General features: G+C 42.5%; 2 protein-coding genes across 3 annotated transcripts in view; one reads left to right on the forward strand and one right to left on the reverse strand.

Moving 5' to 3' along the window:
* Positions 1–1,181: 1,181 nt before the first annotated feature.
* Positions 1,182–8,478, reverse strand: Commd6 (COMM domain containing 6). 2 transcript variants are annotated; one of them, XM_028771837.1, is made up of 4 exons: positions 8,208–8,478; positions 8,107–8,118; positions 4,585–4,737; positions 1,182–2,219 (listed from the first exon to the last, which is right to left on the reverse strand). In XM_028771837.1, exons 1-4 carry the CDS (start codon positions 8,253–8,255, stop codon positions 2,169–2,171), a joined length of 264 nt encoding a protein of 87 aa, XP_028627670.1. In that variant the 5' UTR covers positions 8,256–8,478; the 3' UTR covers positions 1,182–2,168. The 2 variants fall into 2 exon arrangements, with proteins under 2 accessions (XP_028627670.1, XP_028627681.1); XM_028771848.1 differs by lacking the exons at positions 8,107–8,118; positions 8,208–8,478 and adding an exon at positions 7,919–8,017.
* A 10,765-nt stretch (positions 8,479–19,243) lies between these two features.
* The window catches only part of Uchl3 (ubiquitin C-terminal hydrolase L3), a 45,256-nt gene continuing 36,730 nt past the window's right edge, over positions 19,244–27,769 (forward strand). Inside the window, exons 1-2 of the mRNA XM_028771358.1 lie at positions 19,244–19,377; positions 19,479–19,490. Of these exons, the coding sequence (XP_028627191.1) occupies positions 19,336–19,377; positions 19,479–19,490 (54 nt within the window). The 5' untranslated portion in view covers positions 19,244–19,335. The remainder of the gene's footprint in view (positions 19,378–19,478; positions 19,491–27,769) is intronic.

Raw genomic sequence — 27,769 nt, forward strand, 5'->3', positions numbered from 1 at the left:
GGGTATATCAATTGTATCCTAAAATATTTTCAAGGATGAGCAAGTATCCTTAAATAAACATCTTTTTGATGCAGGTGCTTACATAGGGTTTGCAGAATTTCAAATTTTCTGATTTTCTCCATTCTTCCCCTTTAGTTGACTAGCCCCTCTAGCATGCTTTTAACAATCCATCAGTCTCTTCTGTACTCATCCTCCACCTGTGCCTTTACTGTAATAGAAGAAAAATTATTTGTCCTCAACATTTGTTCTTTCTCACACTATGGGACTTTTAGTTAAGCAAGTCAGGCTATTATTATTTGGAGGAAGCCTCTGGTGACACAAGCTCCATCCTTTGTTCTTCTGACTTCATCATTTCAGTACTAAAGACAGGAGAGCTCGAAAATGCTAAAGAATGACTTATAACCAAGTCTCAATATATTTAGGGTATTTATAGCCAGATCCTGCTAACTTCAACCCAGTCATATGGCTCTGGAGTCCACCTGCTAGAGACTGGGAAACACAATCTCCTGAGAGGTCTAATAGAAACAATGGATGAGGTAACTTTTTTCTATTACTTCCAAGGGCATATCCCTGGACTGAAATTTCTATACCATATGAGGTGTAACTGTTTTGCAAACCAGGTATCATAGAGTACTTGTCGCTTTTGCAGTGGACCCAGGCTTGATCCATATCTAAACATCCATTCCTAACTCATGTTCTAGGGGATATGATCTCCTCTTCTGGATCAGAGGGTTCTGGTTGACTTTCCACCCATGTGAGATATTTGTGAAGAATCAGAAAGATGAAGAAAGCAACCGTTAGCTCACCACAGAGGTGGTAGGAGTTTTAGTTACTGTTATATTGCTTTGAAGAGACACCATGACTGAGGCAACTCTTACAAAAGAAAGCATTTAATAGAGGGCTTGCTAGCTGGGCAGTGGTGGCACATGCCTATGTCCTAGCACTTGAGAAGGAGAGGCAGGTGGATCAATGAGTTCAAGGCCAGCCTGGTCTACAGAGTGAGATCTAGGACAGCCAGGACTACACAGGGATACTCTATCTCAAAAAAAGAATAAGAAAAAAAAAAAAAAGAAGAAGAAAAGAAAAAGAAAGAAAAGAAGAAAAGAGGGTTTGCTTATTTTCAGAGATCAAGCCATCATTATCATGGCAAAAAACCAAGGCAGCAGGCAGGCAGGCAGGTATGGGGTTGAGAGCTTATATTCAGATCTGGAGACTACGCAGGTAGAGAGACCAGGCATGGGTGTTTGAAGCCCTCCCAGCCCCTCAGTAACACACCTCCTCCAATAAGGTCACACGTTGTAATTCTTCCCAACAGTACCATTAACTGCAGATGGACCAGTCTCATGTATAGCAGGCATGGACGACGGCAGAGATGTGTACAGATGCTACTGGGGGATGCTCTGGTTTGTGCTGCTCTCAGCAAATTACTGGTGATGAATTTTCCACAAACAGCAGCAGCACAACTGAACGCAAAGTTAATATACGGAGGATTGGTTTAGTTTAACCTGATTACAAATGTCTGAGGAAGGAAGTCTCACTCTTCTCGCTAATTCTTTCAATAATTCCTTTAGTTATTTCATGAGGCATGTCATAAAACTGAATTTGTGAAGTAGTTTTAATCGATTATTCCTTTCTCAACTTCATGTAAAATCCAGACAAGATTTTATTTATAAAGTTAGGTCTGTTATCAGTAAGATTTCAAATTTTTCTCCTAATACAGAAAACTGTGTTGCATTTAACAGTATCACCACTCATCTATAATTATACATAATCTATAAACATTAGTGGTTAACACAATCACTTTTATCTCACCGACTAGGCTAAGTATTGGTCACCACTAAAATACATGTTTATTTGATTTTTAAAAACTTATTTTTAAAAATTAGAAGTGAAATTCTTTTTTAATTAACTATTTTTATTCTATATGCTTTGGTGTTTTGCCTGCATGTGTGTCAGGTCCCCTGGAATTGGAGTTACAGACAGTTGGAAGCTTCCATGTGGGTACTGGGAATTGAACCTGGGTCCTCTGGAAGAGCAGCCAGTGCTCTTAACCTCTGAGTCATGTCTCCAGCCCCAGAAGCACGACGTTTACTGTATAAATATTCTGTGATCATACGCAGTCCTCTTGTGGAAGGAAGAGCCCATTACTTTAGATCATGGATCAGTTCTCACACAGTCTCAATTACAGCAGCAATTTCCTTGAACTGTTTGTAGAAATTCTGGAGAGAAAGGAGAAAATATTAATTTTGCTTTTAAAGGATACTTATGAAGTTTCTTTAATTATATCTAATCACCAGATATATACTGTCTGTATTTTAATGTTACAGTCTTGGTAATGATCATTGAAAAACAAACATTCTTAGGCAAGAGGGGTCAGAACATAGAGCAAATTTGAGACAAACTCTCAGGATGACCATGTCTAAAACACAAACAGAACAAACTGTCTCCTGAAGAACACATGACACAGGTACATGCTCCTGCAGATGACTCAATGTCTCTGGGGCACTGCCTCAGAGGACCATGAATAGCAAAATGTACAAATGTTCAGATCCTTTACATGTCTACACAGTGGTCAAATGTAACATCCACACATATGTGCTACTTGCCACAGTGGAGGCACAGGCATATACACACGATGGAACCACTCAGCTGTGAAAGAAGAAACCCTGCCATTTCCAACCCAGGTGAACCCAGAGACACTATGCTAAAGACCAACCAGACAGCAAGACGGACACTACTTTATCTCAGTTGTATTAAGGACACTGAGCTCACAGATTCAGACACTTGAAGTGGTTGTCGGGTGCTGGGGGCGGGGCAGGAGTGAAGAAGTTGACTAAAGGGTGCTGACTTAGCTGTAGAAGACCTGAGGATCTAATGTGCAGAATGCCAAGTATGATTAGTAATAGTATATTGTTGTGAGAGATTGGAGCATAGATTTTTTTTAAAAGAATTTATTAAATTTTATGTTACATGCATTCGTTCCCCTGGAACTGGAGTTACAGACATCTGTGAGCTACTATGTAGGATTGAACCCAAGTCCTCTGAAAGAACAGCCAGTGCTCTTAACCACCAAGTCATCTCACCAGGCCCCAGGAGCACAGACTTTAAATGTTCTCAGTGCACACACATTCACACACATGCTGGTAATGCATGTGGTAATTACCTTCATGGACACAGTCACTGCACAACATAGATTTTTACCAAATCACATTGTATGCATTGAAAATATAAAATCTTTGTCAATTATACAACAACAGTGCTTTAGGGGACAGTGCTTTATTTACTTATTTGTTTCCTCCTGAAGAGAAAACCCTGTAGAGGCAGAATGACGGAGAAGGAAAGGCCTGTACACGTGGGTGGCTGAGCTGCTGAGGCTGAGCTGCTCTTTCACAGTCAGCCAGTGACTACATGATACACTTCCTTTGCCCATGCCCTAAACCTTCAAACACTTATCAACATTACTAAGAACAAAGGTGGGTGGTCTTGTCTATCATATGTCCCTTAAAATACACTTTATAGAAGAGGAACTTAAGTCATACAGTGGCATGGGAAAGACTTTTCCAGAGCTCATGATGGGGAGGAGAGCCTTGGCTTAGCAGTAGAGCACCTATCTAGCATGAGCAAGGCTCTAGGTGTGACTCCCACATCATACACAAGTACTAAAGCAAGCTCAGGGCTGGCGAGATGGCTCTGCAGCTATGAACTGGCTCTGCCAGAGAACCTGGCTTTGATTCCAGGGGCACTGACATGGCAGCCCATCACACCTTCCTGAAACTCCAGTCCCATGGGATCTGATGCCCTCTTCTAGTCACTGCATGTGTGTGGTGCACAGATATGCTACACCAGACCAAACACCTATATACCCAAAACAAATAATCATAAAGGAATTTCATGACCAATGCATATTTTTAAAATTTCCATTTCATTTACTATGGTTGCTTTTCTAGAGTGTTCAACTGTCCTTTGAGAGCTAACTGCTTTAGCTACTGAAGGGTTCAAACCAAACCAAAATTTCACACATCAGTTAAATCGGCTAACAATGTACATCTCTCAGCCAAATGCATTCAAGAGGGAATTAGACTTAGTGCTCACTTTCATTTCCTGCCTGGGGAAAAAGGTAAGGAAAATGACAGCACGAATGGTATGAGTTTAAGAATAAACTATTGAGTTACTTAAACCTCTAGCTAATATGCCTGACCAATAAGGACTTGATCTGAACTGAGTTTTATAAACATCAGTCTAAAACTCGATGTCACTGATATTCAAAGAAAAGATTAGTTTTGCTTAAGATTATTATTAAGCCTAAAGAAAAATAATACAAAATTAATTACAATGTAGATGTCCTGTAGAGAAGATGAAATCTTCCTAAATATACCCAAATAAAGCTATTACAGTAAGTAAATGGTTCCATACACAAATTGGCATGTCTTATTGAAAAAGAAACGTAAGCTCCCAGAGAAAATCACTTTAGAAATGACTACATGTAAAGTACATGACCCTGCAAGTAAATCAATTTCCCCTTAAGACTGTACACAGCTTTTGAACCAGCAATGACACTTAAATTAGGTGAGTTGAACTACAAACCTGAAACTGTGGAATGGTCATCTCGATGGACTTGCTGTTTACTTGGCCAGAATGATCTGCCACCTTCAGCATCACTGCCACGTAAGGATACTTGAGAGACCTGCAGCTGTCCGAGCTCACGGCCATGCCCAGTTTCCACTGAAAATCTATAAGCTTTAACACAACGGTACAAATATCACGTGAGAAACACCACTGCCTTGAACAAATACCTAGTTTCTCTGTCCTCAGTCTTGGATTAGTTTCAATACTGGTCATAGTACAAGAAAATACCTTCATTTATGTAGGCAAGCAATGGTCAAATGGCAAAGGAGAAAACACAGGGCATAAGCAGAATCAGAAAACAAGTAGAGAAAAGCAGAAAGTCAAACAAAGAAACCCAAGTGTCTACCAGATGACTAACAGAAGTAAAAGCAATAGAAAGTGGCTTTTTGTAACAGCCTAATTTGTGCTCTGGAACATTTTTACCCTCTCTCTGTTCCATACCCAAGTCCTAAAACTGCAGTTGGGAGACATGGTCCTCACAGTTGCCCCAGGCACACGTGTAAACCGGACCATTGCTACTCACTGCAGCATCCAGGTAAAACCTACGGTTACAATGAGTGGGGATGACAAGGCTTTAGATTTCATCAGGCCTCATGACAGACACATGCCGGGTGATGCACTATGAAGTGTTCGTACGTGTTCAGAGCCTCACTGAATCACCACAGGATTATAGGGTATTATTTCCATTTTACAGATGACAAAACCCAGTTTCAGAGAGCTTAGGTAATGGACTCAAGGTCACACATTCCAGGATCAGAACAGAAGCCCATGTCTGTTTGGCTCTGAATATTATAATAAGTTTAAGGACTACTATGTTTTTAATCCAGTTCCTGTTGCAGATTCTTCAGTGTTGTCATGGCATCAAACAGAACTGGATAGATGCAGCTCTTGATACTGGCACTAAAACATGGGTGGAAAACTTTGTCTTACTCCAAAGATGAGTGATTCTATCTTTTGAAATAAAACTAAGTGTGACATCACTCCTTTGACAAACACAACTAGTGTTGACATTATAGTTTCTAATTATAGTACTAACTTCCAAGGTCCCTACGTGCTGAACTAGAAATCAGAAGTTCACTGTTTTTCACAATTAAAAACATTTTTTTTAACTCCTATTTTCTTGGACACATGGACGTCAAAGGACAACTTGAATTAAGTCTGTTTTCTGCTTCACGGTATGTTCCAGGGATCGAACTCAAGTCATTAAGCTTGGCAGCAAACACCTTCACCCAGTAAGCCAACTCCCTGCCCTACAATTTCCCCCATAATCTCGTGAAACAGCTCATTACATGGTGGTTTGTTGTTTTGGTTTTGGAGTCAACATTTTTCTATAAAGCCCAGACTGGCATCACAACTGTGGTGACCTCTGCTTCAGCCACCCGGGTGCTGGGATTACAGGGACATATACCTAGCTTGGTAGATTTAATTGCAACATACTGTATAGTTTGTTTTTTTTTAAAGTTGTGAAACTTGTTTAAAATTATATTTTTCAGCTCTTTGTCTTTGAACTATGCAAAAAAAAAAAAAAAAAGACCTGAGTCATATTTTTAAAATTCACTATTAATTCTAATAGTCTTGTAAATTATGTTGGCTTTTCTTATATATATAATCATATGACCAGGCACTGATGAAGGACAGTATGGAGGGATTACAGCACCCTAGTCACTCAGACATGTCTGTGTCCTAATCACAGAGACTTTCTCCATGGGAGAAAGCAGACATTAAAGATTTAACAGAATTAAGATCGTGGGCTGCATTTTCCTGGGTGTGATCCCAATGTAATAACAGTTTTTCTAGAAGGAAGGAAAGAGGGTTAGTCAGAAGAGGAAGCAGGGGTTGGAACCATGCAGAGGCCACAAACCAAGAGAGGAGGCAGGCTCTAAGAACAGGAGAAGACAAACAAGAGACGCCCCTCTGCAGCCACCACACAACTTCCATTCACCTTGGCCCTGTTAAACTGCTTTTATACTTCTGACTTCTAGAGCTGTAAGGGATAGATTCATATTGCTTTAGGGTGGAAATGTTTCCTAAAATAAATACACACACACACACACCTCATACATACATACATACCTATAGCCCAGTTCAGTTTCAGGGCATCTTTAATAGGATATATAAAAATGAGAGGAGAAAATAACTTGAATTGACTAGTAATAATAAACCAACTCAGTTAGCTCAGGCTGGAGAGATGGCTCAGTGGTTAAAAGCACTTGCTGCTCTCCAGAGGACTCAAGTTCAGTTCCCAGCACCTACATGGCAGCTTACAAACATCTATAACTGCAATTCCAGAAAATCTGAGGCCTCTTCTGGCCTCTAGGAACCCACATGTTATACAGAGAGATAAAAACAATCTTAAAACAAAAACAAAACAACAAAAAGCCACTAAGTCATACTGTTAAACAAAGGTTTATCGGTATCACAGAGTCCTCTTGCAGGAATCTCCCAAAGCAACATAAGCAAGATAAGCTGAAGAGTTCTAAGCTCTAAATCGAGCTACTTGGGATGCTGAGGTTAGAGGATCACAAGTTCGAGGCCAGTGTGGGATACAAGCTGAGTGTAAGGCCAGCCTCAAAGGTTTAGTGAGAGCCTGCCTCAAAAGAAAAAAATCATTTCGAAACAAGTAGCAGTCTGTAGACACTCTCCCAGGCCCTGTATTCTTATCATGTTTAACGTCAGCACTTTTTTTTTTGTTTAGGTTTCTCAAGACAGGGTTTCTTTGTATAGCCCTAGCTGTCCTGGAACTCACTCTGTAGACCAGGCTGGCCTCGAACTTAGAAATCCACCTACCTCTGCCTTCCAAGTGCTGGGATTAAAGGCGTGCGCCGCCACCACCACCACCTGGCTTTTGTGTGTGTGTGTGTGTGTGTGTGTGTGTGTGTACTTTCTTATATTTATGTGAACTTAGATAACTCCTTACTAAAACTCCCAATTTTCTGACTGTCTTGGAAAAGTGTTAGTATTAATTTAGAAAGTCAAAAACCTTATTTATTCCTAATGTAACATATGAAAGGTTAGAAAAGTAATAGTTCATCTTCAAAGTAACTTCTTTAAAGAAATGGCTGAGCTTGAGGTCGCACACCTTCGATCCCAGCGCTTCAGAGGCAGAGGCAGGTGGATCCAGAGAGTTCAAGGCCAGTCTGGTCTTCCTAGAAACGTTCCCGGATAGCCTGGGCTACTCAGTGAGACCCTGTCTCAAACAAACAATCGAACAAAAGAAAAAAGGAAGGACGCTATCTTTGCAAATAATAGTAGTCTCTTGTAACCCTCACATTTTAAAACTTCGTGTTCCTACCTTGGAATAAAGGTTGCCTAATAAAGGTGGAACCACTCGGGCTGCACTCTAGGGGCAGGGCAGTTTAAATGACAGCCACGGTGGCTATCCCCTCAGGTGCAATTGGGAAGCGCAGCCCGGGGAAGGCTCCGCGAGCAGGGGCGGGGACCGCGCGCCCGAGGGGCGGACACAGCGGGGCGGCCACTCACCTGGCCGGTGACCTGGAACGGAAGCAGAGACACGATTTAGAGAAAAGCCATCCGGGCGCCAGCGTCCGCCCCAAACCCTTCTCCTCCCAGCCCGTACTTACCTCCGACTTGGCGTCTAGCACGGGCTCCCTGAACAGAGACTCCTCCATGGCCAGAGTGGAACTCGCATGACCGGCCAGCAGCACTTCCGCTTCCGGCCCGAGGCCCCGCCCACTCACGCTGGGCAGAGGGAAATAGCTTTCTTTGTAACTCAAGCTTTGTCTCAATTAAACATCAGTTTTAGGAGATACTGGGGAGAGGGAAAGTTCTGAGGGGAGAAAGGCCAAAGACGTGCAGGAAACCTGGTGGAAGACTCGTGACATTCAGGATGTCGCCTAGCCCACTGTCGGGCAAGAAGTGGACTCCTCTCTGCGCAAGCGCAAAGTCATGGTCCCCCGTAGTGATGCCCACCCAATCGGCTCGCGGCCACACCCCTAGTGTGGACTCTGGTATGACCATAACTGCAATTGTCTGGCGAGGTCTCTGAGCTGAGATTGAGTTCACGGGCCTAGCCTGACTTGAGGAGGGTGGAGCCTTTTTAAAATCTCTGCTAGTGGTCCAAATTTCAACCCGACTTCAGCAGCTCCTTCTCATCCTGTCGTCTCTTGACCCCAGATGCATTCTGCATAGAATATCCACGCAGATTTTTATTCCCCTGCCATTATTTTATTTAGAAAAAACTTGAAAATATTTTCAGACAAGTTGCAAATGATAACATGTCATCCACATTTACCAACGGTTACCGCTTCACTGTACAAATTTGCTTAATGCTGGCAACAGACATATAAAGTTCCATGAGTAAGGCATGTAAACAGCTGGTGCTCCGTCAAGAACTTGGGACAGAATCTGCTTTTAAATTCATTGGAGTTGTTGGTAGGACTTAGTTTCATGTAGTTTCTTATTTTGCTAGTTTTTTGGGATCCTCAGCTTTTAGAGACGATTCATACCCATTTCTTTGTGTCTTCGCTGCCACTCCAAAGTCAAATAGTAAAAAACACACCTCTCTCATGTTGCTCCCTCTCCCTCTAACTGGACAATTTGTCCTTTGCTTTCTTTTACCTACATTCTCTGTTTTTAAGAGTTCTAATGGTTAAATAAGGTATACGCAAATGATCTAGAATAGTTTCCTATAGGCATTAAAGTATATGGCTGAAATTACCTATTCTGAGCAGTACCTATATTACAGTTTTGTTTAGTAGAGGTGATATCTTTGCAGGCTAAACATCTTTAGAATTCCACTTCAGAACAGCTCTCATAGGATTAAACTGTACTAGTTAATGTACCTACAACAAATACCTAAAACCATGCCATGCGTGCTGTAGGTGAAATCTAAGTCTAATAAAATGTCTCTGGCCAGTATTATTGGGCTTTCTTAAATATACTAATTAGCTTGGGAAAAGAATCCCTGCGTGAATGAAAGCCCTCACCCATGAAAACAGTATGGAAAGACAAAATAGTATTATATATCCAGTTGATCAATATGTTAGTTCTAGTTATTGAGATATTTTTCTGTTTTAAAAAACACAGGATCTTATTATGTAACCCTGGCTGGCCTGGGACTCACTATGAAGACCAAGCTGGTCTCTAACTTACTTTCTTTCTACCTTCCTCTGCCTCTTGAGTGCTGGAACTAAAGATGTATACCACCACACCACAAACTGCCCCGCCTCCAGCTCCTGGCTGCTGGGAATGGAGAAGACACACATACACATATAACCCTGAGAGGCCAAATCTTTTAAATTCAGACTCCATTGTAGAAAACCTGACCTATGTTTGAATTCAGACAAACTAACAGGCTGGTACCTAGCATTAGTTTTCAAGTTAACCCCCAATAAAACCCTAGCTCGAATCTCTGAGCTAACCACCAACAAGACCAGCATCTCCAGGTTATTACCCCAACAGATCTGCACCCCTAGGTTACAAGCCCAGCCCCTGCCTAAGGACCACCAACGCAGAGGGAAGCAGCAATTAAGTTTATGATGACTCCCAGCAGCAGCCAATTAAGTTCAAGGCTATGGTGGCTCTCCAGTTAGATGCTTAAACACCCACCCCCTGCTTGTAGCTTCCAATAAAGCCTTGCCCTAATAGTTATTGGGAGCTCCTCCCCACCAAAACCATCCTGCGGGATAGCGGTGCCCTGGGGGCCCCAAGCTAGCTAGAATAAAAAGGCCCTACTGTAATTGCATTGAGTTGGCTCCTGTCTGTTTTGGGGGAGGGTTTCAACCCTTCCCTGGCACTACACCCCACCTGATCTTTACAAAAATGTTCCAAAGCAGAAAGGACAAATATGTTAAAGTTAACTTCCATTAGTTTACTGTATTGTATGTGGATTCTTTTTCCTTTATCTTTATTTCTTGAGGCAGGGTCTCATTTTGTAACCCTAGCTGTACTGAGACTCACTATTTAGACCAGGCTGCCTCATACATCATCACACGTGGCCTATGAATTTTTTATGATTATTATTCAATGTGAATGCCTCTTTCTGAAAATGAAACTCTTGAAAAGAAGCTGTGTCTGCAGAAACTGATTGGCTGACTAGAATTTCAGTACTGTGAAGAGATTGGAGTGGTGCAGTCTAAAGGCTAATTACCTTATCTTGGGCTAGTTCTAGCTCCCCACCCCAAACAGCAGTTTTCCACCCACTTCTGTGTCAGAACGTACAACTTGTGACTTGATAGATGAAAACCTGGTAGGATCTATTAACTTAGCACACTGCTGGCTTCCACCAATCCAAAAGCTAAGAATGTCGTCAGATAGCATCTTGGGCCTATAGAAAAGCTTTTCCCATCTCAGTGTACCTGCTTCTCTGCTGTATTAGTTTTCAAGTTAACCCCCAACAAAACCCAAGCCTAGCTCCAATCTCTAGGTTAACCCCCAACAAGACCAGCATCTCCAGGTTATTACCCCAACAGATCTGCACCCCTAGGTTATGAGCCCACCCCCTGCCTAACGACCACTGATGCAGAGGGAAACAATCAATGTATTGCTCCATCAATGTATTTTAAACTTGCCTTGGCTTATGGCATTGTTGTTATTGTTGTATAATGCTATAAAAACTTTGTGGAACTTCTTTGACATTGGAGCATGGAGTTTAGGCTAAGCTAAATCTATGTTCCAGGACATAGTCACTTGAAATCGCTCTCGGGTAAAATATCTTTTATTTCCTTTAAGACAAAAGCTATGTATATGTATATGCACACACAAAGAGCTGTTGGTCTAGAAACGCTGTTAGATCATAGACCCTCCCCTAACCCCTGAAATCAGGTCACATGCTCCTACAGTCTCTCCTCTGGTCCAGAGACCTGATAAAATATTATTCCATTTGGCCTTGAAATTCTCTCACTTTCTGTGAAGCTGTGTGCAAGCTTAAGACAACCTTGAATTGCAAGTTTACTTCATCTTTCTGCCTTGTGACTCCTGGTACAAAGGCTAGGCCAGGTTTGGTCACATAGACTGCAGCTTATACTCCCTCTAAGCCCTCCCCTCCACAACCTGCTCCTGAAAACCTATAAGACTCAGAAATTCCCTTTGTCCTAGTAGAAATGAAGGCTCTTCCTTCAAGATTCCCATCATGCCTATAGCGTGATGGTATCTTTGTTAATGCTCTCCCAGGGCAGGACCACATCATGGCTGGCTACGATGAACCTATAGCTCTCCTAATATAATCCTTCTGAAGGTCTCCCTTTATAAGTTATAATAAACACATGGCAAACTGCTACTTTCAGGACCTACATCTTACAAGATAATAAAATTTACACAAGACTCCCCCTTATAAAATACAGATTTGGGGGTCTGTGACATGACTCAGTTGGTGCAGGAGCTTACTGCTAAATCTGTCAACTTGAATTTGCTCCTTGGGACCCATGTAGTGGTAGAAGAGAACTAGCTGACTGTCTCAAGTTGTTCTCTGACCTCCAAAATCACATTCCAATGGCACAGGTGCACTTATACACACATTCACATAATAATAAATTAAAAAAAATAAAAATGCAGATTTTAATGAAGTTAAGAAAATCGCCTTTGTATATCCATTATTATAGCTTTCTAAATTTTATTTTGATGCAATGACATCTCAGTAGAATATGTAAATCAGAAAGCACTTTAGGAGCATTTTCAATAAGCCCCCTCAGGGTCATGCACTCGTGGTGTCATGAAGGTTACAGTGGAATGGAGAAAACACAAAGACATTTCCTTTTAGTTATTTTTTAAATGCCCAGTGATACAAATCTGAATCAAACTAGCCTAACCAAAATAGCATAAATTATTATCTCCCAGCTGTGGCCCTGAAGCGTGAGGATGGAACACACTGATGTGCCAAGAGAATTGTGAGACTGGAATAGCAAAGGAGCCCAACCCCTTGGTTCCCGCCCTGATTTGGCCTCCTGTTTGTTTCTTGGCTCTATTTTCTTTGTCTTTTCCATTTGTTGTTTGGGCAGGAGGATGTGCACGTAGACAGGAATGATCAGTGTCTTTGACATCACAGCCATGTGACTAATATTCCAAGAGGAAAGCGGAACCCCTAAGGGAAAGAGGAAGCTGGTTTTGGATCTCAATTCTGAAAAAAAGAAAGGTCTGATGAACATACTGAGTCACATAGCCACTCCTTGGACCAATATTAGGTGCATTCCTTTGTGTCTGCTTGGTGACCCCTGTCGTGTCTAGAAAGCATATGATTATGTGATTGTTAAAGTCACGAGTGTACCAGAGATGAAAGGTATCATCAGAAGGAGAGAAGAGGATGACACAACCCAATGTAAGTTAAAAGATGCTAGGGAAAGAAAACCACCAGAAGTCCACTAACCATATCTACTATACGGTACTGTGGTATCCTGCACTATCAGTGTATACAGGCAAAGTCCTCTACGATGTCTACTTCCTAATCCACAGTCTAGATAAGTTACGTCACACCATACCTGGGAATACTGCCACCAGCTGCTGCTAACCAGATATTACTCAGGTGAGAGCAATGTGATGGCAAGTGTCCTTCATTGGGAAAGATGAAGGTGATGAGCTATAGTCACAGGAAGAGTTTGTCACGGTAAAACAATGTGACAAAGACTCACCTAATTTGCTGGCTTTGTAGACAGAAAGGAACTAAGAGGCAAAGAATGCTGGTAGCTTCCAGAAGACAAACTAAGAAAGAAAATGGATTACACCACATAGATTACAAGAATATGGTCCTCTGGGTACCGTATTGTCCAGTGATATCTATTTCAGAATTCAGACCCTCAGTCTATAGTATAGAAGTGAGCCCTGGCTCTTTCTCCCAGCCTCATGCTCCCAGAAATAAGACTCAGACTCGAAATATATTTACAAATACCTTGGCCATATAGGTAGGCTCTTCTCTGACTAGATATAAGAAGATATCCTATTTCTAGCCTACACTCTGTCACATGTCTGGTTACCTGTGCTCAGGTACTATACATCCATCTTGTCACATCTTCCTGATGAATCTTCCATCTGGCTCTATCCCATAATTCTTTCTTTCTCCTAGATGTTATACCTCTATTTCCTGCCTAAGCCATAGGCCATAGGCTTTTTAATTGACAGATGAGGCATCCATACAATACACATGATATTCTCTCTACAACTCCCCTTTTAAGGTCAATAAAATATATATATTATAATTATAATAATTATGAAACAATTGTGAAAACTACATGGTATAATATACATTTAAAATGTTCAGTCCATAGTATTTGGCAGCTTTAGAAACTATTCTGTTATCTATCCTATTTTGGTATGTTTAAAGTTTTGTATTTAACTCAATTTTTATCTAAATCTGCATTACTATCTTTAAAACATTTTCTTAAACCTAGAACGTCTTCTTAAATCTTAAACAACTTAAACTTATAGTAAGGCTATAACTACCTAGTTTTCAACTCCATCAGAAACCTGAGAAGGAATAAATATTACCTGACTATGCAGGTGTTGGGCCCCACTTCGGCTCTGGTTTAGGCCTTGTGGACAAACTCAAGCCTCTGAGTTTATATAAGTGAGAGGCTGATACATTAAAGTTGAGTTCCTGCTTCGACAAGACTCCTGGCTCAGTGCGGTTGTTCATGGCCGCTGACACTCACTATCTCACTCTGCCCCAGTGAGAGATCAGGCTGGACCGAGACCTCTCTCCTCTTGCCTGGACCTGCCGGCAAAGAGCTGACATGCAGGAAGTGCTGGAACACAGCTTCCAAAAATGATAGAAATGACAGAATCAGCTGACTTCCTGGGCAGTGCCCACTATTGTCTCTATAATGATGAAGCATCCATCCTCAGGCCTCTGGCCCAGTATATCTCACAGACATTTTGTGAAGCAAGTTGACAATTAAAGCGAACCATCACAGTTGTCAACCTTTGGCTAAAGGGGACTTCCATGGTTTGGTATCTTTCTCTATTGCTCTCCACTGGATTTAATTTAATTTAATTTAATTTAATTTAATTTAATTTTTGAGACAGGGTCTCTCACTAAGGTTGAAGCTCGCTGATTTGACTAGACTAGCTGGCTAGGACCTTGAAAGGCAGCCTGGTTTCTAGTCAAGCACAGGCTGGAAGCCCTGAAACCCAAGGTAACCTTGAGGGATGGCTGGCGCTTCCCCACGCCCCCAGACTCCAGGCTCCAGACATGAGGCCATAGTCCTCCATAGATTTGTGTCTTTCAGTCACATAGCCTCAAGACAGATCTCCATATTAATGAGGTACCTAAAGGCCAGAAGGGTTTAGCAAATTAAACTTTCCTTCCCAGACCCTCCTTCTTGCAAAAGGTATTTAACCTCAAGCCCAGCCTGAGAAAACTGGGATATGATTTCTCATCTACTTTCCGCCATGACAATAAACATCTTAATAAACCATGGACTGGTTCTCTTTCATCGGGATCCGCTGTGGGGAGCAATGGAGAAGGCCTTCACCTACAGAGCCGCTGGCTGTCTAATGTCCCGCAGAAGATCTCTCTGTATTCCCAGCCACAGCACCACCAACCCAAGCAAGCCAGGGGGTAACCAAGCCAGGCTGACCACTGTGACAAGCCAAGAACTCTCATCCCTGTGGGATGCAGCCGGAGTTCCCCTGTCCCTTTGAGCCATGGGCTACATAGAGTCCAAAGGCCCCCACTTTGTTCTCAGCTCTTCCCAGACTCCCAGAGGCACCTGGAGGCCCAAGAGCCTGAGAACCAGCCGGTCCCCAGCTGCCTTTTGTTCCCCTCTGGCTGCCCCCCCCACCCCAGCTCCAGCTGTCCCCGGGGACCTCAGACTGCCCTCCCCAGGGACCTCAGACTGCCTTCTCCACCCCGAGAGTGGGGTCCCATGGCATCCCATAGCCTGATGCCCGCTGGGTGCCACATGGGGAGAGTGCAGTCAAACTTCCTGCACCTCTGCCTCTCCAAGTGGCCTGAGCCCCGAGGTGGGGCAGACACTGGACCCCCACCCAACACCTCTCCAGCACTGGGGTTACAAGTGTACAACACCACACCAGAGGTTTCTGTTTTGTTTTGCTTTGTCTGGAGACAAGTCTTACTATGTAGCCCTGGATAGCCCAAAACTAGCTGTATAGACCAGGCTGGCCTCTTCCTCTTAAGTACTAGAATTAAAGGTTTGGTCTTTCACATCACACCCATGTTTTTGTTTGTTTGTTTGTTTGTTTGTTTGTTTTTAACATGAGTACTGAGCAGTCGAACTCTGGCCTCCATGTTTACACAGCAACACTGAACTCAGTTAGCTGTCTTGGATTCCTAGAGAGTCTCCTTTAAAGGTGTGACATGAAGAGGTGAATTGCCCGGCCTGTGGAAACAGAGCCATTTTATGGTTGTCATGCTCTCTGGTTACATGTTGAGAATTATTACCTCATACTGGGCACAGACGTTTTCAGACCAGGTGAGACCGACGTGTCTTTACTTGCAAGGCTATGTTCAAGTTGACAGTTTGGCAGCATGGCCAAGGATTCAGGCAGATGACAGAGTACTACACGTGCATCAGAAGGACGGGTGGGATAATTTCTTATAATGAAAAATAATACAAGCTGGGCTATGATGGTGCACGCCTTTAGTCCCAGCCCTTGGGAGGCAGAGGCAGGTGGATAGCTGCAAGTTCAAGGCCAGCTTGGTCTACAGAGTGAGTTTTAGGACTGCCAGGGCTACACAGTGAAACCCTGTCTTGAACATTCTGCTCCAACAAAAAGAAAAAAGGGAGAATAGTAAAGATGGTGTGTCATGAATGGGCTGTGGTTAAATGGAGATACTGATGTCTTTAAGACCCGAATCTGGGATGTTCACAACTGTCATGCTAAACTTCGATCAGGTGTTGAAAAAATACCTGATTTCATTAATCCCCCCTCCCAGGCAGAATGAACCTTACATGTTGCTCAAGCTGGTTTCAAATTTACATTTTTCTTGCTTCAGCTTCCAAGTTGCTGGTTACAGGCGCAAGGCACTGTGCCCACCTATATTTAATCAATTCTTAAAAGTTTTTAAGTTTTACATCTAAAAATCTCAAAAAATGTTCCCGCTCATAAGATACGTTCTTCTACTGATGGCTACCCATGTGGCATTGTGACTCAGTTGTTTTTCCAGAAGCAAGCATGAACTAACTTGTTCATAGCTCTTTAAAATTACTCCTGAGTTATGAGACTCACAAGCTCCGTAGGTATTGTGTTTAGGTGCCACTTAAAGTGTCTTTTAAAAGATTATGCTGTGACTTGGCATAACAAAAGATTGATGTTGGTGGAAAAAGTGTGAAGACTGGGTTTTAGGATACTCTAAATTACTGAGAGAATGAACCTCTCTCCCTGTCTTTTCTTCTCTTCTTACCTCTCTAGTCTGTCTTTTTCTCTCATTTTTTTCTCTCTTCTCTCTCTTTCTCTCTTTGATTGTTTCTCACTATATAGCCAAGATGGACTTGGAGCTCACAATGGAGCCCCAACTGGGTCTAAGTTCCCAATCCTCACCATGATTCTCCTACTTTGACTTCTCAAGTGTTGGTGTTACAGGCGTGTACCATCCCTTGCACGTGGAAACTCGTTTCAGGGATGGGAGAGGTCTGTACATGTCTGTGATTGACTGCAAAAATACAGCAATGTTGTATTTACAACATTCATGTTGAATTTACAAAGAAATCTTAGCAAGGAGAAAACACCGGAATCAATAAATAAGGCATATGGATAGAACTTCGTCCCCTAGGAGATTAAAAAAAAAAATAGCCAAAGCCATATGACAAAGGGATAGTCAAACATTGGAGGCAATGACACTAAATCTTGAGTCCCATTTTATACTGAATCAAAATCTGTGCTTCAGATTCAGGCATTTATTTATATGTATAGTCAAGTCTGAGGATTAAGGCTCTTTGTACTTTGTAGTGACATCCATGCCAACATGGGAGTTAACCTATAGAATGGAAGTAAGGAGACTGGAAGCCTGACACGTTTGCAACGGTTTGGGGGTCTGCAGTTCTGTGAGGTGCTAGGACCACTTCCCTATGGGAAAGGACACATTGTTGCTATCATCCATGTTTGGTGAAGATGTCAGGGTCTCTTATGCTCTGGACTACAATTCCTACTCCATGCTGGGGAGCTAAGTCCAGTTATCTCACTGGTTTCTCAAGGTAAACTTTGGTGAGATTGTATTTTGATTTGCTTTTGGGATTTTATGAGGAGGCAGACACAGTTTTTGTCTACCCAGGGAAGAAATTCTTAAGGTAGGGGGTAAGGATGTTGTGTGGAGTATTAGCACTAAGAGGAGAAACAGAGTGCAGAACTTCAGGAGTCTGGAGAAAAGCAGGCTGTCTGAAAATTCCCCTGGTGTGCCAAAGTAGAGACTGAGAATATAGCAAGCACCATAAGAGATCAGACAACTGCAACTACCTATTGTGAGCCCGACATTGCCAGATTTACCAAGTCACGATATTGGGCAGATATGGCGTCAAGCCATCAGACAGATAGGAAGGAGTCAAGGGATTGGAAAAGTCACCAAGGTATAAAAATAATAGCCAGAGCATGTGTGGGAGAGTTGGAAATTTCCCAAGAAAAAACACATTCAGTATAATAATATTTTCCCCACTTCTTAACTAATCTCTCCCTGAAATTCTTCTCTTGGATACAGAATAGTAACGTGTCAGATCAAATTTCTGGAGTCATGCCATGACTCTTGATTCCTACATATTCAAAGGATTGTCCCTTGTAATATCTACTGCTTCTCTGTCTTCATAAATGCTACCTGTGTCAACTTTTCTGTTTTGCATCTCCCCACCAAACTGATAAATGATATTTCTGCATACATGACTAGCCCATTCCTCTCCCCTTTGTGACACTGTGATTGGGCCCAGGGTCTCAAGCATGCTAGACCATCGCTCTACTACTCAGACATGTCTCCAGCATCGTTCCTCAAATAGCCTCTGAGAAGCTACTATGCACTGGCCACTGAGTTAAACCCCGAAAATTAAAAAAAAAAATCATTACATTTGGCATCCTGAAATTTAGTGGGATGGAGAATAGGCATTTAAAATGCTGCTTAAAGTCCTTCAGTTTGTACCAAACACAAACATTGTACAACATTGTCTGATTCATCCTCGTAGTGGCTCCATATTGTTTTTCAAGCAGATGCGAGTATTTTATCTACCTATCACCTATATCCGTCATCTGCCTATTACCTGTATCTCGGGCAGTGCAATAATAGATAAGGCAAACTTATTATTTCAATATCCTCACAAAGGAGCAAGAGGAACACGATTTCAACCTCCGGCTTGGCTGCCTTAAGGCTAGCAAACCGGTCCCACTCTCACAGAGTAGGAATCCATGTCGCTCCCCCTAGAGCTTGTGGTTGGCATTGCAAGAAGGTGAGGGCGCCTGCAAGCACGCGGCCTTGGCCAGCGTGTGGCGCATGCGTAGAACTCGGGTGCTCGCTCGGGCAGGGAGAGTCCAAGTGCGAGGGGAGTTCACTGTTGATTCTGGCTTTGTTTTCTCATGAAATAGCATATGGCTCCTGTTTATCAGTTTAATCCGACTTTTAATTTGAGTAATAACTCCAGGGATGTGTCTCCGTAGGGCGAGATTAAGCCTCCTGGGGGTGGTGGAACTCCATTCGTTGGTTTCCCCCGCGGGGCGGCGTTTGGATGGTGCGGGTCCGAGCGCGCGGGGGCGGAAGCTACGGCGGCAGCGGCGGCGGTGGCGGCGGCGGCTGTCAGAGCTGGAGAGCGGCCGGGGGGAGCAGTCATGGAGGGTCAACGCTGGCTGCCGCTGGAGGCCAACCCTGAGGTGAGCGAAGCCGGGTTCCGCAGCCGGGGCGCCGAGCGGGTCGGGAGGCCGGCGCCAGCCCGCATGCGCGCGTCTCTAAACCCTCTCCTGTCTCGTTTCAGGTCACCAACCAGGTGAGTGCGGTGTCTGTCACCCCGGAGTCCTCTCCGCCTTCCCCCGCCAGCCTCCCTGCTGGCCTTCACCTCTGCATCCCTGAAGATCCAGGGATCTCATCCGGGGAGGCCCCCCGTCTGCGGCTGTGGGCGGCTCCGCCCCTCTCAGGCCACCACCTGGCTCCGGGAGATGCCGGTGCAGCGTGCGTCCTCTGTCCCTCCGTCGGACCCCGCGTCGCCGGCGCCGCCTCGGGGCCTCGGGGTCTGAGGTTTGGTTGCCTCTCACCTGGTATCCCCACCCGATGCTTTCCCCCTCTTGGTTCTCCTCCTTGCCGTTGCGGGTTCCATCATGTTCCTTGACCCTGTCCCTTCTAGGTGACTAATTTGCCAACACTTCCTGACTCCCGGCTTTGTAAACTTGCCCACCCAGTTCTGCTAATTCCATCCACCTCCTGTACAATGAAATCACCCTTCAGTCATCTTCTCTTGCCCCATCAAGGTCCTTCTCTTCCCTGCCACGCCCCCTTTCTCTTCCCGTCTTAAAAAGGTGGACCTGGTAGTTGCCTCCTGGACCACACAAAGCTCGGTTTAGTCGTTGTCATGCAATTTGTAGCCACCTGCTACTCTTAAAAGGAAGATTGTTTTGGATACTGAAGGTTGGGGATACGGATGGCAAGCGGGAGTGCCTTTCAGCCCCTAAATTAGGTGGAGGAATGCTCTTAGTTATATATATATATTTTTTTTTATTTGCACAGATATGTTTTAATTAGCCTGGGGTTTTTCTGCTATCAAATTTAGTTCACCTTTGACCATTCTCTTAGTTTGTTATATAGTTTTCTTTATTTTTTCCCATCTTTCTTCTCATAATCTAAGGATAAAGATTTATTATCTACGTTTAAAAATGTCTTTTGAGACCAGACATCGTGGTACATGCCTGTAGTATCAGTGTCTGGGAGTCTGAGGTAAGGAGGATTTTGAGTTCCAGCCCAACTTGGACTGAGACGCTGCCTAAAAACCTGTTCCCCTCCTCCAATTATTATTATTGTTGTTATTGTTTAATGGGTTTTTTTTTGTATTCAAAGCATTTTAGCAAATTCTTTATATAAAGCACACTGGCTTTATGTTAGAGGTGACATCCTTTGTCTTTTGGAATTTTTGAAGATGTTTACATTTATTTTGTGAATAGACACACTTGTGGAGGTCAGAGGACAACTTTCTAGATTCGGTTCTCTCCGTCCCTCAGGCAGATCCTTGATCCTCGGGATTAAACACAGGCTTTATACTTGCTGATGGGAGGAAGCTTTACTCACTGGGCTGACTCCCTGTAGCTTATGTGGGTTTGTTATATATTTTTGTTACCATCAGTTCTTACCTTTTAGTAAGGTGAACTGTGTAAAGTTAAAAACCCAGCCCTTCCTGGTTACGTTACTGTTCACAGCACCCTTTCCTGAGGAGGCCAACTTTCTTTTGTTCTCGCCTCTTTGAAATTTCCTCATCTCATCTTATTTTCTTTGTCATGAGAAAAATCTTAAAGAATTTGCAACTTCTGTGCATAAAAAGCAGCATTTATTTTGGCTATAATCCAAAGTCATTTTTACACTTTACCAATAGCAATTTACTATATATGTAAATAGCTTTTGTCCCATTGATCTGTCGGCTCTTTTTACCGTTAGCATCCTATTTATTGTAGCTTTATAAGCCCTCAAATAGTATGAATCCAGCATCATACCTTTTCTGAATTGTTTAGGCTTGTCTAATTCCTTTACCCCCAAGATAAATTTTAGAATCCTTGAAAATATGTACAGAAACTTGATTGGTGAATGTGTCAACTGGATAGACATAGTCTGAGGAATGTGTCTTCCTTACAGTGGATCTTGTAATCTTTGACCACGGTGTATCATCATTTAATTAGGCCTTTGATTTCTTCATCAGTGTTTGATAATTTGAGCACATAGCTCTTGAGAAAAAAAATCGTTAGATACCTACAAATATGATGATTTGAAGTGTTCTTGTAAATGGTATTGCTTTAAAATTTCAGTTTTGAGTTCTTTGCTACGTATTGAATGTAATTTTAAAATATGCCTACATCCTCAACCTTACTAAATTCAGGGAGTACCTACACGGCACCTCTGTGTATTTAGTGTCTTCTTGTAGGTCTTGAGGGTTTCCTGAACAGACAGAAGTGTTCTCTGCAGTCAGATGCGCGGTCCTGGTCTAAACACCTTCCTCTCTTTTTCTTGTCTTATTACACTTGGTAATGTCTTACATGGGCATTTGAAGTGCTGGCTTCAGATCTTGCTGGGGAAGCGTATAGTCTCTCATTCTGAAGTGAAGCACTTATAGATAGTCTTCGAGAGGCTTTTTCTCAGGCCAAAGAAGTTCTACTTTTTTCTAATTTGTAAAGATTTTTATTATGAATTGATGTTCAAATTCCCTAAGTAATTTTTAAAAAAAGCGTTTCTTGATGATCATGGAAAGTATTATATACAATTATATATAAAGATAAACAAACAGAGAACAGAGATGTGACCAGTATTCCTCTGGCACCCAAACTAGACAAACCATAAGAAGAAAATGCACTCTCACACACACATGCACACACATACATACACACACATATATACACACATACACATACACTGGACACTTAAAGTCTGTGATTCAGCTGATATAGAATATTCCTGGATAACTGATACATTATAAAATGCTTACTCTGTGGGGTTGTATCTCTTGTTAATATGGCAATTAAAGCCTTCAACAATAGATGTATTTTAAAATCATAAGAACATAACCAAGGGCAACCTTTTTTATATTGAAGATTTGATTTACCATTTAAAGTCTATCAATGTAATTAGCCTTAGTTGATTTAAAAAAACCTTTAAAATGACATTAATTATTGTTTTAAGGAAACAATGCACAGTTTATATAACAACACTTAAAGTCTGTTTTGGCTTATTCCTAGAAAACCTTGATAAATTATAAAATGCATTTCCTTACATTAAATAATATTTTGAGGTCACCTTTTGCATTACCAGTTGTCTGAACAGGCACTAGTTATACATTGTTGATTAAACTATGATTGTTTTTCTAGCCAGTGGGAAGGAGAAAGTAAAGCCAGGCAAATAAATCATTAGCCATTGTTAAAAGAGCAAGGAGAAAATTAACAAGGTGTTGGGGTCAGAAGCTGGTAGGTTGGCTAGCCGACAGGAGGCTTTGCTGGACTGACTTAGGCAGATGTGTGAATATATGCTGCATATGCCATGCTGTGGTGTGACTCAGTTTACTTGTAAACTTTTTAGCCACGTGGTGGCACATGCCTATAATCAATCCTAGCATTGGGGAAACCGAGGCATGAGAATCAAGAGTCTGAGACAACCTGGTCTACATAGTGACACTGTCTCGGTTTTTGTTGTTGTTTGTTGTTAAGTAATATGTTTCTATTTAGAGAATGGGCAAGCTTCTTAGAAGGAGTTAACTTTAACCAGAATTTGTGTTTGTTTAGTGTCCATGTTCAATACATGACAGAGGATGGAAAGTGAGTACCTCTGATTAACTGACGTGTGATTTGGAGAATTATCCCAGCAGACCTTAAATGCCATTGCCTGTGTCATGTAGGTAACAGGCTCCACACCTGGCCCACTCCCAGTTTTTCTTATTTTCTTAGCCTAACGGGATCACAAGAGGAGCCTGATCCTGATTTAACTGTGCTACCATCTGGCAGTTACGGTCTTATTAACTCTCAGTTTGAACAAGTGCTGTTTTATGCTGTGGTGATGCCTGGCATTGTGTAAGAACAGTCATCCTATGTCTGCAGCATGAAGATTAGTAATAGCTGCTAGGCACCATCTAGAAGAGGGGTGCCGTATAGTACATCTTTGTAAACAGTGACTTTTTTTTTTTTGGTTAGTATACTGTCAACCTCTTTTAAGATACTTCATTTTGCTACAGATTTGGCTTAAAATAAAATAGCTTAAAAAAAGAACTTAAGCTCTACCTTATTTACATATGTATATATATATTTAAATGGATAAAAATAGCTGTTGGAAAGTTGCAATAATTGAGCATTAAGAATTACAACTTTTTAGGGGCTGGAGGGATGGCTGAGCAGTTAAGAGCACTGACTCCTCTTCTAGAGGTCCTGAGTTCAATTCCCAGCAACCACATGGTGGCTCAAAACCATCTGTAATGGAATCCCATGCCCTCTTCTGTGTGCGTCTGAAGACAGCTACAGTTTACTCATATACATAAAATAAATAAATCTTTAAAGAATTACAACTTTTTAAAGAAGTATAGTTGGTCTAAGTAGCCATATCACCTACAAATGTATGACCTACATGTAACTTTTTTGTGATATGAGTATGGTCAGTTGATTATCTAATATATGTGTATGTGTGTTTATGTGTGTGTGTATATACATATGTATTTATAGAGAGAGAGTGGGGGAGAGAAAGAGGGAGAGAGTTGTAACTTAGAAAAATTATGAGTTTTTAAATAGGTAACCTCCCTAGAATTATTCTTAGTTGTGATATCATTGAGGAAGTAAATTTTCTTGTTTTATATCTAAAGGAAACCTAAGTGTACCTTGACATAGTTTTGCTACTTATGTAAATGATTAAAGTTAGAAATAGAGTTGGAGGCCATCTGCTAGATTATTACCAATAATACAGTCATTCTCTCGGAAATGGGTACCCCTTTGGGGAAAGAAACAAACAGGCGTTGATGCCCTGTGTCTGGTAGCTTCTGCCTTACTTCTGTTTCCCTGCTTTGGGAAACTTTGACCAAAAAATCATCCGTCAGTACTGCCGCTAGCACCTCAGCTCCATCCTCTTGGTCTCTTCATTCTTAACTTGCTTCCATCCCCACCGTTTCCTCTACTTTTGTCAGTTTACTAGTGACCACTCCTCTGACATACCCATGGGCCACTGTTTTTCACTGTATCTCTTGGCCTCGTAGTGGCATTAGAAGAGCAACCTGCATTCTTGGAACATCGTGCTTTTTTGTTTTTCCCTTTCTGATAATTCTGATGTTTCCAATTCCCCAATCACTTCTTAGGCTTCCCTTCTGCCTTCTCTGGAGTTCCTGGGGACTTCCTTTGTGAGGGTACCCTTGATTGCCAACTTGCTGGAAATATCGGTATGAGGGGCTTTCTAGATTATGTTTATTTGATTGTGGGTACCATTCTGTGGCCTGCAGTCTAGGACTGAATGAAAAAGTAATGTGGATGAGGTAGCACAGCAGGTGAAGGTGCCTGCCACCAAGCCTGATGACCTGAGACTGTTCTGTGGGACCCACATGATAGAAGGAGAGCACCAACACTTGCAAATTATTCTCCAGAGGTTGCTGTGGTGTGCTTGTTTTAAGTAAATGATTTAAACAATAATGTTTTAAAGTTTGGGCTTTTTTTTGTTTTTGTTTTTTGTTTTTGTTTGTTTGTTTGTTTGTTTTTAAAAAAAGAGCAGATGGCCAGCATTCTTCTCTCTCTGCCTCCTGAGTGTACACAGAGTGAGCAGCTGCCTCCTGCTCCTGCCACCATGCTCTCCCCAGCCTGATGGACTGTAGCCTCAGACTGGAACCAAAATAAATGCTTCGAGTTGTTGTCAGGTTTGATCACACCACCAAGGAAAACAATACCATTCCTTCTAGAGTCTGGTTGTACTCCATTGATATTTCCTGATATGTTGTTTTTATTACATTTGCCATCAACATAGATGGCCCCAATACCCCTCTAAGCTCTTCCTTCTTCACCATATTGAAGACCTGCGTATTTAACTGCTACCTCAATATTTCCATCTGGATACGATTAATACGTCAACCAATATAGCTGAAAAGGAAATGTGAATTTCCATCCTCTACACCAGTCTTTTCCTCTGTCTTCCAAAGGCATTTCCATGCATCCTTTCTCAGGCCAGTCTAGTGACTCCTCTGCCTGGCCGTGCCATTTTGAAGATGCCATTGTGTCCCTTGATTCTCTGAGTAAATATCTCTCGTCCACTGTGTGTGTATTCTGAGACCATGGCCATCTATCCTTTTCTAATAGTGTAGATTTTCTAATAGTGTAGATTGTCTTCACAGTGCAAGCCACTCACCCTGACCTGGTCAGCTCTGTGGACTTCTAACTAGTTGTGCTTATTTTCTCCCCTAAAAGCCATCATCCCTGCTTTTGTTTGGCTTTAGAAAAATGCACACAACATCTTGTAATTTTCTGCTTCCGACACTAATGGCCTTCACTGATTGTTTTTAGGTTACAATGCAACCTCTTCACTGAGGCCAGAGGAGGAGGGACTGCCTATTTCTACCCAGGCCAAGCTTCAGTTTTGAATGCCGAGTCTCTTCTGGCTTCAGAGTCTTCACTTGTTTATTGTTAGCTTGAACCATTTTATTTTAGTTATTTTACGGCAGTGTTTTTTAGTCATTTATAGCTCAAGTTCAAGAAAGACATACACACTTGTCTTTTTTGTGCATGTGTGACAGTAAAGTATACACCTCACGTCTACTTTCCTTTACCTGCCTTCCCCTCCCTTTGCCTTCTTGTTTGCTTTCCTTCTCCCTCACTCCTCTTTCCTCCCCCCTGGCTTTCTTTTTGCACAGGGCTTTGTAGTAGGTGAGGCTAGCTTTGAACTCTTGCTTCCTGTAAGCCTGAGCCACTATATTCAGTTAATTTCTTCAAAATTTTTACTACTCTGTGAAATTATTTATGTTCTCTTCCCTCTCCACCCCCCCCCCCTTTCTGTGCAGTCCTGTCGTGGAGCTTGTCCTGTAGACTAGGCTGGCCTTAAACTCCACCTGGCTCTCCCTCTGGAGTACAGGGATTAAAGGCGTGCACTACCACATGCACTACCACCGGCGCTACCACCGGCGCCACCACCACCCAGGTCTCCCTGAATGTTTCAGTGAACAAAATTCTGTCTTCTAAGGTGCTTTAATTTTTTTTTTTAAAGCAATGAGAATGACATCTAATTAGTAAAGTGATATTTATTTATTTTTGCTGGGCCATTTTCCTTCCTTATAACTTCCTTAAATTGTTCATCAGTCCTTCCATTCAAAGCATGTAGAACAAATCTAATTGTTCTCTCTTCATAGTAACACTGTCTTCTGCCAAGGTTGAGTCATTTGAGTCTTACCTGAACATGCCATATGTTTTAGTTCCCTTTCTGGTGCTGCGAGGAAGCAGCATGACCAAGACAACTCAAGGAGAGAGAGCTTGTTTCGGCTTGCGGGTCTAGATGGGTAAGAGTCCATGGCGGTGGGGAAACAGTAGCTGCAAATGCTAGGTAGGCACAATGGCTGGGACAGCCATGAGACCTCACGTGCCGAGCCACAAGCACGAAGTAGAGGACATACATAAAAGAGGTAGGGTGAGACAGTAAACACCCAAAGCTAGCTTCCAGTGACACATTTCCTGGAGCAAGACTGCACCACTATATCTCTCCAAGTAGCACTACCTCCTGTAGGCCAGGTGTTCATATACGTGAGCCTGAGGGGATTATTGAAACCACCACACTGTCTTCCCATTGGATGCCGCTCTAAATTCCATGGTCCCCAGCCGCTGCCTTTCAGGCCTTCCTCTTGTCCTTAGCCATTATGGAAGAGAATGCTGTTCAGGGCTTTTACCGTAATCCATGCTGCATCATCTTTGCTTGGTACGGTGGGCTGTTGCTCTGTTGTCCTGAATGATACTTCTGAGCAAACCAGTGTGTGTGTGTGTGTGTGTGTGTGTGTGTGTGTGTGTGTGTCTTTTTGACCATTTGTACTCAGTCCATATTGAACCTGCGGTGAACTAACTCTTTTTTTCTTTAACGTCCACATAAAATATTTTCAGTGATTTCCTATCCTGGGTTTAAGGTAATGTGATCTTGTCTTATTTTGAGTCAGTCTGTTAAACTTTGTTTTGCTAGTTTCTAAGCCGAGGTTCTTATTTAACTTCTTTCCTAGTTCCATGCATACATTCAGTTTCTGCCAGTGCACTCTTAACAGTAGTACCAAGCAATTGCTAGACGAGTGTAATTATGTCATAACTACACTCATTAATGCACCAGTAACGAGCAGGAGCAAAGGCTGTCCTGTGTGGATTTGTGTCACTCAGGAGGAGCTGCTGATTTAGAAAGCTGAGGCCCGGTTCAGTCCCTAACCCACTGTCAGGGTTGGGAGACTGCGGGAGAAAGCAGGTTTAGGACAGAGGTTAGAAAGAAGTGATTTCTCCCCTGGACTCTTACTGTCCTCTCCTCTCCTCTCCTCTCCTCTCCTCTCCTCTCCTCTCCTCTCCTCTCCTCTCCTCTCCTCTCCTCTCCTCTCCTCTCCTC

This window comes from Grammomys surdaster, unplaced genomic scaffold (assembly GCF_004785775.1).
Source record: "Grammomys surdaster isolate TR1022 unplaced genomic scaffold, NIH_TR_1.0 65, whole genome shotgun sequence".
NCBI classification, from domain to species: Eukaryota; Metazoa; Chordata; class Mammalia; order Rodentia; family Muridae; genus Grammomys; species Grammomys surdaster.